The 13,492-nt window shown below is 41.6% G+C and overlaps 2 protein-coding genes across 2 annotated transcripts in view; one reads left to right on the plus strand and one right to left on the minus strand.

Annotated features, from left to right (window-relative positions):
• Window positions 1–3,437: 3,437 nt before the first annotated feature.
• Window positions 3,438–4,675, minus strand: LOC139380050 (ropporin-1-like). Its single transcript, XM_071122518.1, has 5 exons — window positions 4,530–4,675; window positions 4,300–4,402; window positions 4,007–4,168; window positions 3,609–3,790; window positions 3,438–3,513 (listed from the first exon to the last, which is right to left on the minus strand). Exons 1-5 carry the CDS (start codon window positions 4,673–4,675, stop codon window positions 3,438–3,440), a joined length of 669 nt encoding a protein of 222 aa, XP_070978619.1.
• Window positions 4,676–6,759: 2,084 nt separating this feature from the next.
• Window positions 6,760–13,492, plus strand: part of LOC139380339 (kalirin-like) — a 281,823-nt gene continuing 275,090 nt past the window's right edge. Inside the window, exon 1 of the mRNA XM_071122954.1 lies at window positions 6,760–6,827. Within this exon, the coding sequence (XP_070979055.1) occupies window positions 6,761–6,827 (67 nt within the window). The 5' untranslated portion in view covers window position 6,760. The remainder of the gene's footprint in view (window positions 6,828–13,492) is intronic.

Below are 13,492 nucleotides of genomic sequence, written 5' to 3' on the forward strand. Positions count from 1 at the left end.
GAAGAAAAGCAGGCCCAAACCATGATGCTGCCACCACCATGTTTGACAGTGGGGATGGTGTGTTCAGCTGTGTTGCTTTTACGCCAAACATAGTGTTTTGCATTGTTGCCAAAAAGTTCAATTTTGGTTTCATCTGACCAGAGCACCTTCTTCCACATGTTTGGTGTGTCTCCCAGGTGGCTTGTGGCAAACTTTAAACAACACTTTTTATGGATATCTTTAAGAAATGGCTTTCTTCTTGCCACTCTTCCATAAAAGCCAGATTTGTGCAATATACGACTGATTGTTGTCCTATGGACAGAGTCTCCCACCTCAGCTGTAGATCTCTGCAGTTCATCCAGAGTGATCATGGGCCTCTTGGCTGCATCTCTGATCAGTCTTCTCCTTGTATGAGCTGAAAGTTTAGAGGGACGGCCAGGTCTTGGTAGATTTGCAGTGGTCTGATACTCCTTCCATTTCAATATTATCGCTTGCACAGTGCTCCTTGGGATGTTTAAAGCTTGGGAAATCTTTTTGTATCCAAATCCGGCTTTAAACTTCTTCACAACAGTATCTCGGACCTGCCTGGTGTGTTCCTTGTTCTTCATGATGCTCTCTGCGCTTTTAACGGACCTCTGAGACTATCACAGTGCAGGTGCATTTATACGGAGACTTGATTACACACAGGTGGATTGTATTTATCATCATTAGTCATTTAGGTCAACATTGGATCATTCAGAGATCCTCACTGAACTTCTGGAGAGAGTTTGCTGCACTGAAAGTAAAGGGACTGAATAATTTTGCACGCCCAATTTTTCAGTTTTTGATTTGTTAAAAAAGTTTGAAATATCCAATAAATGTCGTTCCACTTCATGATTGTGTCCCACTTGTTGTTGATTCTTCACAAAAAAATACAGTTTTATATCTTTATGTTTGAAGCCTGAAATGTGGCAAAAGGTCGCAAAGTTCAAGGGGGCCGAATACTTTCGCAAGGCACTGTATATATATATATACACATATTTGTTTAAATGTGTGTGTGCATGTGAGAGTTAGGCTATAGGCTATATGGAGGAGATTACTGAGTAGTTTGGTTCATCCAGCTGACCCCAAGTCTTCGCTTGAAGTTATTGAGGGATGATGATATTTTTGCAATGTGAAGATAAGAATTCCTGAGTATGGCACCTCTGTATCTGATAGAGAATTGACTATGTGAGGTGCGGCAGTGGGGAGGGGGAAGGTTATCACAGTGTCTTATGGTACATTGATGGATGTCAGACTGAACCTGGAAGAATCCATTGAAGGGTTTAGGTAACTGTCTGGGGGGTGTGAGTATTTGTAGATGAAAGTGCAGAATTGGAGTACATTAATGTCATACATAAACAAGATATTGAGCCTCTTAAACAAAGCTGAGGTTATTTTGTATGATGATTAATAAGTGTAGGTAGGAAGCATATGTACTGGCCCAGACAATATTACATTAAATGAGATATGGGTAAATAAAGCTATGGTCTAAAGTTAGGAAGCAAGCCTGATGAACCAAAGCACTAATCTTTGAGAGTACCAACAGATTTCATCACTTTGCTTCAGACCAAGTGACCTTGACAGATCTGCTCAATCGCCCGCCTTTTGAAGAGGCACCAGGTATCTATGAAACACATATTTACCTGGTGCCTTTTGAGAGAAACAACAATCAGGTGAAACAACAGCGGGCAGAGTATGTGTCACGGTTGTTGAATGGAGGAGACCAAGGCGCAGCGTGATATGAATACATGTTACTTTAATGACGACGAAGAAACACATAAACAAACGTGAAGCTAAATAAATAAATATATATATATATATATATATATATATATATATATATATATATATATATATATATATATATATATATAGTGCAGACACAGGAATCTAACATAGACAATAACCCACAAAATACCCAAAGAAGATGGCTGCCTAAATATGGTTCCCAATCAGAGACAACGATAAACAGCTGCCTCTAATTGAGAACCAATCTAGGCAACCATAGACATACATAAACACCTAGATGGTAAACAACCCCATAAACCTACAAAACCCCTAGACAGTACAAAAACACATACATCACCCATGTCACACCCTGACCTAACCAAAACAATAAAGAAAACAAAGAATACTAAGGTCAGGCGTGACAGTATGTTCAGGTACAACACTATATACTGTATTACTTTTATTATTAGATGCACATACTACTTCACAATATCATATTGGAACTATACTGTAAAAATAACTAACCAAAATATATTTTTAGAAGGAGATGATGCTTGATGCTGCTGTGAACCATCACAAGTATATCTTTGTTGATGAAGCGTGCTTTAACCTGGCCAAAACTCATCGGTCAACGGGCGACCGTCCAAGTGCCTGGACAAAGTGGGGGAAACATCTCCATGTGCGCAGCTATCTCTGAAGTTGGGGTGGTAGGACCTGGGCCATTGTGTTTCTAAATGAAATTGAGCAGGCCTGTCAAGGTCAAGGGGTCACCTATGTCATTGTCAATGTCAGGATCCACCATAAAGGCATGGTTTCGGGTCCATCCCCGATTTGTGGCCCTATACCTGCCCCATACTTTCCTTTTCTCAACCCTTTTGAGGATTTTTTTTCCCAGCATGAAGGTGGAACGTGTACGATCACCATCCCATGAGCATGCCACCCTCTTTATGGCCATGGATGAGGCCAATGTCAAGTTTGGATTCGCTATGCCAAAAGGTTTTTCCTGCGGTGCATGAACAATGAGGGCATTCACTGTGATATGGATGAGAATTTATGGCCAAATGCTCAAGACAGGCTTGATGCAAATGAGTGCGTGCAAAACATTGTGTTATTTTCATTAATTCGATTTTTTGTTACATTTGATTACACACAGTGCACCTATGTTGCAGTTATATGAGAAACATTTTTGTTTGCATGAATTATTTTAGAGGATGTCTTCATTGATCACACCTTTGATTACACATTGGATAGATATTATGTAGAATATTCCTTTCAGCATGTCTAAGTGTTCTGAAACGCGTATCTTGCATTATTTACTATTGGATTAACTGACAGTTAAACTGACTAAATTGACAATATATCATTATATTGTGGATTGATCATTAAACCAATGTTATCATTAGATTTCAAAATCAATGGTTGTGTGGTGAGAGATGTTTACAATCTAAGTGAATGCACAATGACAGGTTTTGACTGAAAGACTGGCTGCGTTACAAGTGAGAGCAGTTTGGAGTTTTGTACTAAGAGTTGTGAAAATTTACCACATACTTGTGAAAATAGTACCAAAGCGATATAAAATAAAACTTGTAAGATCAAATGTTTTAGCAGTCAATGTAAAGCAGAAAAAAATACTACTTCGAGTCTAAGTTAAATATAATCATATTTATTTCCACTACAATGGGACCTGATTGACAGCCTGTAAAGATGAATCAGTTAGTTGGATCCAGACGCAATTTGCGATTGTTGATGAAGTCTGATACTTTTACCACACCGTTGTTCGAGATCCTGTGAGAAACAAAACAGGATACAGAGAAAATAAAAGAATAATTTATCATCTTCAAACCCTATCTATCGAGGTGTCATAAATGCTTTGTACTCACGCTCTCTTTTGTAGATAGCTGAGAACTCTGTCAATCTGCGACTGTGAGATGTTCTCATTCCCAACTGCCAGGTAGGTGTAGAGAAACCGGAAGGTTTCAAAGGACACACATGCATCTGGAGGCTTACAGTTGGAATCGCAGTTCATTATGTAGCAGGCCTGAGTCAAGGCATCTTTGACATTCTGTCAAGAGATGGACTTAGAGGTTGACTTTCTTTTTAATATTGTGTACTTTTTTTAATTGAACCTTTATTTAACTAGGAAGTCCCATTGAGCTCAGTAGTTCACTTTTTCAAGGGAGACACCTCATTGGTAATGTGAGAGATGCACATTCTACAATGAAATGACATAAAAACAATTACATGTTCAATGCATTTATATTTAGTAAATATGATTTACCTTTCCAAGATAACTGCAGCATGAAGCAAGGAATTTGTTCCATTCAATTTCTTCACCAAACTTTCCCATTGAAAGGATGTGGTTCAAGGTATTCTCTGGCATATTCAAACTTTTCCATATGAGCCCAATCTCCAACTTTCTAACGGTCTCCCTTTCAGATAACTGGGAGATGGATTTTAAAAGGACTCCAGGTTAGTTGGCCTAACCTGTGTTGCTTGATTCGGCATCATGACAATTTGTTAACTGCAAGTGTACTCAAATCATACATCAAGAAAAGACCTGAGATATTATACCTGGGAATGTAGAATTCCCAATATCTCATTTGTCAGTTCCAGTTTGGTTTCAGGATTTGGCTTCACTGAAAAAGGCTGTCCTTTCACCATAGCTGTGAAGTACCTACACAAACAAAATAGTATGGGCTTTGAAACCTCCTCACTGTGTGTTTACAATAAAATATGGTGCATACAGTGAAATGCTGGAATGCAAAGAAGCATCTGCTCCTTCAAGTGTTTTTTGAACTCACGCAGTGGAATACTCAATAATATCCTCTGGCTGAGCTCTGATGGCATCTTTGGTGAACTGCAGCAAAAAGTCTGGCAACTCTTGTGGAATATGAACACTCATTCCAGTGTGACTGCATCCACTTCCACTTGAATTAGGCCTAGACATGTCTGGGAACACAAAGGGTCCTAAAGGTGTTCTGAGAGAGAGAGAGAGAGAGAGAGAGAGAGAGAGCGAGAGAGAGAGAGAGAGGCATTTTATCAATGTTTTTTCATCTACTAGCTATATAGCAAACTTTTTCCGTTTTTCTTTTCATTATTCTTATAATTTATGTTCACACCCCTATATCATTTCTTTAGGCTGTTATTTAATTTAAACATGTTACATGTTTTTGATTGTTATTTGTTGCACCCTAATAGTGATTTTCGAGCCCCCATGTCACCATTCAAATCCTGATGCCTGGATGAATTGGTTTGTCATGCTGTTTTTACATATTTCTATCGAAATGCCAAGTAAATCAAGTGGTTATTTTTTTAAATCAAGAAGTTCATCCCACTGTTTTTCAAGTTTGCCTTGATAGAAAATGTAACATTAAGCCCCTTTTTAATTTTAATTTTTTTATGTTTTGTTCAGGACTAACCATTAGCTTTAGTGGTAACAATCCAACGTGTTTTTCTGCCAGTGAGCACAGGCATGTTTTTTTTAACATAGGTATGAATTCCAACATAAATAATAAATAAGATAAAATAAAAAAAACTTACTTAAACTCTTTTAGCTCTATCCCAAGAAAGAAAACACATCTAGTATAGCCTACTCCTCTCCGTTTCTGTTTAATATGTTTATTTTTAAACGAATACCTGCCAGGTAGGTAGCCAAGTAACGCCGCTAGCGTGACGTTCTTGTGACGTTTAGGTTTAATTGCGCTGTCTCACGTTGTTGGTGGTCAACAGAAAAAAACAGGCTACCACTAGAGGGTAATGTTTAGCTTTCTATCGAGCAGACAGACAACAGCGTGATAACAGTGCCACATTGAATGCGATCCATTTATGATTTTAATAAGCCTAATGAAATATCAACAGCGATCCTTAACTTTAATCTTCTTTCATGTTTGGGGAAAGCTACACAAATACTTAATTCAAATCCACCGGAAACTGCTGACAAGAATCAGGCTATTAAATGTCATAGAATTACTTTTGGGATTGTTCCCATGGCCTCCCATATCGAATTTCCTCCTAATTAGGCCTTTTATGACATATCTCTCGATAGAGGGCATCAGCGGGACCAACAATGGTGCATTTGAATAGCAGGACGTTGTCTTGTTAACTCATGGGATGAAGGGAGCGAGAGGGGTTGGCCAATCGATTAACAAATCGTTTTTTTCTAGTCATGATCCTTAGCAGGGTGATTTTTAATTTTGTGATTTGCCCCCCCCCCCCCCCCCGCTAAAAAAACATAGGTTTGTAGAAAGTAGTTATATTTAATTACATGGCTTCTTGTGTAAACTTTTTCTACAGCGAGCACTTTACTCACCAGCAATTACCTGTTTAGGGAAAGGGGTTTGTTTAGGGGGCGTGTGTTTAGGGGCGGAGGAGGGTGCGAAGGGGTCCGATTCTGAGCTATTGTTAGGAATACACCCCTGATGATACTGCTTGTATCTGCGCGATTAGTGGATTTTACAATCAATAAGAATACAACTAATTTGTTGGAATATACGGATATTAGCCTGCTTATTATGCGTTTTTTTTTCCTGAAAACGTACAGATGTAAAATCATGTTGATGCTTTTTTTTTATATAGCCAGACCAGTACAATTATGCAGATTTCATGACATCACTAGAATTAACTGCCAAGAAACCGTTCTAATGCAACCACATGCTGATGCCTTTTCTTTGTAGGCTACATCTGCTCCGGCTGTATTATACTCAAGACGTGTGTCGTTTATAATACATCCGTTGTTTTGCCAGTAGAACAACCCATTTGCAATCTTACGGTATCTTCAATTGTGTCACACGCGCATTGGCTTCCTTTTGTGGCGCCGGGGCTGCGAGAGGAGGAGGTAGAGTTTTAAACAATAGAGCGCAAAATACAGCCCTGCTCCTTGGAGCTTGTAACAAGGACGGGAACCTACGACTGGAAAGCGAACAGCTGTGACAAAGAACTCAAGAACATGAAGAAGCTCGTGCACTGATTTGGTTATAGTAATCACTGGATATATTTTGCGCTACATTGTCTCTGACATCCTCAAGGAGAAAACATGAATTCAGCTGAAGGAGCCGAGGAGGGTCCAAATGATTCCGATACGGATGCGTTTTTCAAAACCGGTAGGATGAAAGTACAGTATTTGAAACCATTTCCCTCTGTGAAGTGAAACGTTTTGAGACATCCAGTGTTGTTTGGGGTAGGCTATTGTGTTGAACCTATGGCAAATCCATCTCATTCATAGCCACACTTGGTTTCTGTGAGTTCCTCGGCTTAGTTACCAGTCCAAAGAGTGTGGTTTTCACAGTCATTGGTATTCATTTACACTCTGTAAGCATTGAATTGAGGAAATCTGTAAAATTATGTCATACTTTGTATATGAATGTTCAATTAGGCTGTATTGGGGAAGGAAAGTGTATAAAGGACACTTGCTTTTGTTGGATATTTACCCTCATAGACACACACACACACACACACACACACACACACACACACACACACACACACACACACACACACACACACACACACACACAGAGATACAGTATGTGTTAGTAAACACTTGGCATCAGGGGAAGTGAAGATGATATTATGCCATTCATAAAGTAGAGTATACACACCCTGAACTGCTTAATGGGTGCCTGTATCCGTCAGTGGGGGACTCCCATCACAGTGGAAAGGCAGTTTCTCAGGGACAACCCTAGCCGTCTGACACTGCTCATGTTTAGTGCCTCTACACAATGTGTATCCCTGAGAAGTCTGCCGTGTGTGTGTGTCGCACACATTCTGCCTGCTCTACTGGAGAAGGGGGGACACACCCTGCCTCTTCATCTCACTCTAGTCTAGTGCATGGGAATCACACCCAGCTCTGCCGCCACGCACCCACTACGAAGTAGATATGTATCTCCATTTACAGCTTAATTAGTGGGATAAGCGGTTATTAGGGCCGGGCAAAAGAGTAGGTCTACATCCCAAATGGTACCCTATTCCCTAAATAATGCACAAAGTTTTTTCAGGGCCTTGGCTTTGGTCAAATGTAGTGCACTATAGGGAATACACTGGTCAAAGGTAGTGGAATAGGGTGAAGTAGTGCACTATAAAGGGAATAGGGTGCCATATTCTTTTAGTTGTGGCTGTCTGACTGTGTTCCCTCCTTTTTTGTAAGTCAGTTAGAATGAGAGTAGGAGCTCCCTTCCTCTTTCCTCAGAGGGAGGTCGTACTGGAAAGGCTCTTACTGTTTTTATGCAAAGCATCCTCATTGTAACTGGAGCATAATCTATCAGGCATCCTCCACTGTAGGTGGAGAGCAGATAAGAACCAGGAAGTGGGACAAAACACAAGCTGGGGGAAAAGTGGCGCCCCGGGCCCAGATACATTCTGCCTTTGGTGTCAAGGTCTGCAGAACCACACTACAGCAGCGCTGGCTTTTTCTTCTTCTACACCAAGATGGAATTGAAATGACTCCCAGATGGTGAGATCTGTAAAAGCCACTGGCGAGGAATATGACTTTGCTGTGGTGGTACAGTGAAGACCAAAAGAGGACATCTGCTCCTGTTTCTCCATCTACGATCTATCATTGATAGTTGTATTGATACAACATGGCAGGCCCTACCCTGGGGGCCAGGCAGGCAGGGGGAGAGACCATAAACCATGAAAGGCCCCTTGCCCATTCCCACTCAACCACAGCACCAACCAGGAGTGGGTGTTTACCGTGCGAGAGAAAGACATTATGTGGCTGAATGAGTAGTAATCCATTCACAACGGCCGGCTGAAAGAGCACTTGAAGTGGGTTTATGTCCCGGGCCTCACAGGAGACTCCAGGCCTGCTTATTCGGAGCTTAGAGGTAGATTAACCTCGAATGCAAACTTTAATTCGCCCCTCTTTGTAAAGTGGATTCCGAGTCGAAGCGGATTCTTGTGTACATGACATAGGTGTTTTCCTCTTCAGGCTCACAAAGTAATCAGAGGGCTGTGTAGAACTGTATTTCTCCCTCCGTCTGCCTTTTTGATTATATGTCATTGGTAGCCATGGCAATCACTTTGCTTGGTAATTTTGGCTGTTGCTCTTGGCTTTTAAGTAGTTCCCTAGCAGAGCGAGGGCCATCATCAGTCCGGGTAATAATTTCCGAAGATTGACAGAGGCAAACTCGTGGATTAGTATTTGATTTGCTTTAGCATTTCAGTCTGCCAGAAATAAGTCAAGCTGAGGAAACCCCCCCCCCCCCAGAGCAGCTGGGTTGAAAGGGGCTACTTTAGCTGATTGGACCTTCCCGACATTGTGAATATGAAGTAGGCTTATTAACCAAATGAATTGATAACACAACTAGACCTACATTTTGTATTTGTGTTATAAAACCCAAATTATATTTAGACAGTTCCTTAGTGGCTATTGGGCGTTGTAGAGGGTTAGCTCTATTCATTATTAAAAGCCCTAGCCAGTGTGTTGGTGCTAAATATGAGAGTGGGGTGTAGTGTGTGTGTGTGTGTTGTCACACAGCTTGCTCAAATCTGCTAGGGCAGCTGGTTGACCCTGGTGCCCCCAGGACCTTTTTCATTTTCCACTTCACCGTGTGATATAGGACCTGCTCCCTCAGGGAGCCAGTGCTTGCGTCCCAAATGGCACCCGATTCCCTATATAGTGCACTACCTATGTAGGGAATATGCTGCCATTTGGGATGCTCTCAATGACACAAAGGCTGCCTGGACTGGACGGTTAGGCTTAGGTTCTGATGCTTATTATCTGAGCTGAGTTTGGTGAGGGGCGATGCTTTTTCACTTAATTTAAAAGCTAAGGTTGACCGTTATGCCGCCCTGCACCTTAGAGGCTGCTGTCCTGTATACATAGACTTGGAATCACTGGCCACCTTAATAATGGAACACTAGTCACTTTAATAATGTTTACATACTGCTTTACTCATCTCATATGTATATACTGTATTCTATTCTACTGTATTTTAGTCAATGCCACTCCGACATTGCTCAATCTAATACTTATACATTTCTTAATTCCATTATTTTACTTTTAGATTTGTGTGTATTGTTGTGAATTGTTAGATACTACTGCACTGTTGGAGCTAGGAACACAAGCATTTCTCTACACCTGCAATAACATCTGCTAAATATGTGTATGTGACCAATAACATTTGATTTGATTTGGATAGCTCCACTTTGTTGGGTAATGTCATGGCACTGCAGATGAGGAACTCCATGCATTCAGTCACCTGATTCATGCGTGGCGCATCACATGCACGTAAAACATCACATAAAAACACCTCGGTGTAGTTGGCTCCTCAGTGTCAGGGCAAATATTTACGTTAATTCACACGGCTCGCTTTGCTTTGTTATGTTTTCACTTCATTTCCCCCTTGGTAATAGGCCCATACAATTAAAAGTAACAGATCATTATTACATGATTGTTACAATGGTAATTTAATGTGTAGTCTACCTCAGTGCAGTGCCTATTTTGCCAAGTCATGCATTGACAATTGAGACAGTATAGACCTACTTACAAAACGGCACATCTGCTCTGACCAAACATAAACAATGCAGGCCAGGGTGTTGTGATCTTGGCACATGAAAGAGAATCTGTGAAAGGGAATGAAACACCGCTAACTGAATGGAGTCATGGTGTCCCTGCAGTCTGAGAGGCAGACCGACAGACAGGCAGGTTCCACCCCACCGTGACTAGCCCTGGCCTGGGTACTTCATCGCCGGGCAACCCCCTCCCTCCTCCTGGTAGTGGTACCACACTGACTGACTGACTGGCCTGGCCCCAGTAGTTAATGGTGGCTGTGCTTCATGGGTAGACTAGCGGGGTGGGGGGGGGGGGGGGTGGTCTCCGATGCCCCCACTGTCAGCCGGAACAATGGGTGTATACTGAACCCTCTCTCCCCGTCCCCTCTCCCCTCGGGCGGCCAGCCAGAAGCACCAGGCTCAGTCTATACTGCACCGCGCCACCAGGGTGGCAGATGGCTAATTGGCCGACGTAAACCACTAGGATAATAGAGAGAGTGAGAGAAGATTTGTGAGGATTATTGAGTCATGATCTGACGTGGAGGAGGGATAGGCAGAAAGAGGGATGTCCCCCACTCATAAAAGCAGCAGGCTCGTCACTGCTCATGTCGAACCATATGCTGCATGTGTGTTGTTGAGGGCGGTCTGGTTGGTTAGCCTGAGAGGGTAACAGATCGCTGCTGCTGGAATATAAAGGCTTTTAGAGAAATTGACAAAGTAGTCGAAGCAGTTCCCTAAGGACAGCATCTGTGTTTATTCTGTCTGATAAAGAGTCTAAAGACATAACAGTAGTTGATGTTTTCTTCTGCCTGATTGTTTATCAGGAGTGGCTGGTTTTAGAGGTTTTCATTTTTGTTTTCCTGCATAATATTTCCTTGTCATATTTAATACATGTGCTGCTGCACAATTATAACCAGTCATTGCAGCAGTCATTTGAGTCTTGTCGTTTCAGTATGTCTAATAAAACCTGTGATGACGACAGTAAAGTGTTACATCTCACGGTCACAGAGACTATTATCTATTTCTGCTGGGAATTTACATGACTGACTAATCCTTAACAAATCTCAACATAATTGGTGCTGTAATATCGCTACATTTGTGTTGAATGAATTAATCTACAGGCTAATCTAGATATGTATGGTTATGGGATTTTATAAAAGGTTTATTACACTTTTAGAGTACACAAACAAGTAAACAAATACCTAATGCAATAATGCTGTAACTTTGTAGGAGATATGCGTCTTTCAAATTATTTGCCACAGATAGGGTTGCAACATTTTCAATTATATTCCCTTGTTTTCCAGAAATCCTGGTTGGCGGATTCTGGATTCTCTGCTTATTCTCTCCTGATTCTAGAAATCGTCAACTGGGATTTCGGGCAAACCAGGGAAAGTTCCCCAAATTTTGCAACCCTAGCCACAGATATAAAGTGCTCCGCATTAACAGTTGTAACAATGGCAAAGACTGAGGCAGGGAGGCGACAGCAGCGAAGTCCTGTAAGGCAATACTTTGAGAAGTTTAAATGAAAAGGTGCAACCTTTGTGAGCTGGAATTGAGCTACAGTGGCAGTACAAGTGTAATGCTTCACCATTTGAAAGGGAGAAATGCTGAGATCCAAATCATTGCTGGCAGCAGCTCTTCACAAGAAAGAAGGGGCGGAGTTTCAAAAATCACAGTGTTGATGTCAATGGTTTTTAATTTTTTTAAATTGAACAAATTATTATTTACAATGACAGCCTACCGGGGAACAACTGCCTTGGGGCAGAACAACAGATTTGTCAGCTCGGGGATTCGATCCAGCAACCTTTTGGTTAATGGCCCAACGCTCTAACCACTAGGCTACCGGCCGCCCCAATGTCTGGGGTTGGGGGACAGCAGTAAGGTGAGCTCTGTCTGATAGCCATGACTTCGGTAGATGGAACTGCATTGCTCCCTAGCTGTCATATGCAGAACCATATCTGCATTGTGAATTCGTGTATCATTTAAATAAACAATGAAAAAAATTGCTGTTGTTAAACGCTAATATATATATTTTGCATTTGTCACATCCCTAATCAGGAATAGGGTTCTACTTACGATGTAGCCACGGCAACCAGCTTAGACCACCTGCTCACCCCATCTTTGCCGCCTAGTTTAATATATTTTATATCCACTCAAGTGGATAGGCCTATTCCTTTATTTCCCCCCTCCTGTCCATGAACTCTCAAGCATTTTGTAAACTCTAGATGGGAAATATAGCGAGGCCTCTGAGATTGAAGATGGAAAGCATACCTGATAGGGTAAGCTTGAAAAAAGCTTAGGGGTTACAACCAAATAGTTGCCAGCTGTAGCCATCAGATTTTAGCATGATGTGATAGGCCTAAATAGTGCTGTTTTTAAGAGGGGTAGGTAAGGGGACTGGTCATTTTCTAATCATATACTGACAATTATGGAAAACCAATGTGTTGCGGTGATCTTTGTACGAACTTGAACCAAGTCACAGTGAAACACAGCAAGCAGAGGTAAAGGTAAATTCACCTCTTTACTTAAAGTCTTGACAAAAACAAGGCAAGAGTCAACTAAACATAAGACCTAAGCACAGATACAAGCAACAGAGGAACCTAATTAGCAAGGCAACCAGGTGAACTAAGAAAGTAATCAAAACCAGGTGAAACCAATAAGTAATAATTAGGGTAACCTGGAAACTGGAACACAAGGCAAGGGTGCCCTCCAGAGGTAACCCAAGGGAACAACAATCACATAAACGGAACCTGTGACAGAATGGCCGTGAATTCTTTTTTAAATCGACCACCAATCGTTTAATACATCAATTTGAGAAATGTGTCTGTCTGGCTTGAGCTTGCGCTCTTCCTAGCGAATTTGCAACATCGTTCCAGTCTGCAGTTTGCTGTGCAAGTGAGTGTGACAGACACTGCTGTATTTGTGCAAGGTAGAGATGCTATGTTCAGGTATTTTATAAACGTTTTCTAGATTCAGGGATGCAAACTAGTCACCTTTTGCCGAAATTCTGCATTTTGAATCCAAAATAGGTGACCTACATGATTCGTGTAGATCCGATGAGAAAAGTTTGGGAGAGGGGACATACTACTGGCTGTAAGCAAACGAGGGATGCGCGTTTGGAGCAATCCTGGCTGTATCCAAGGCTCAGCCAATTGTTCACATAACAGCAGAATGCAGCATGCGACTGAAGAGAGAAGAGACAACCAATTTGCTAGTTACAGCATCAGCGTGCGCTCTGGAAAGACAGAGGAGAGTGGAAAGGCAGTTTTCCAGT

This window comes from Oncorhynchus clarkii, chromosome 22 (assembly GCF_045791955.1).
Source record: "Oncorhynchus clarkii lewisi isolate Uvic-CL-2024 chromosome 22, UVic_Ocla_1.0, whole genome shotgun sequence".
NCBI classification, from domain to species: domain Eukaryota; kingdom Metazoa; phylum Chordata; class Actinopteri; order Salmoniformes; family Salmonidae; genus Oncorhynchus; species Oncorhynchus clarkii.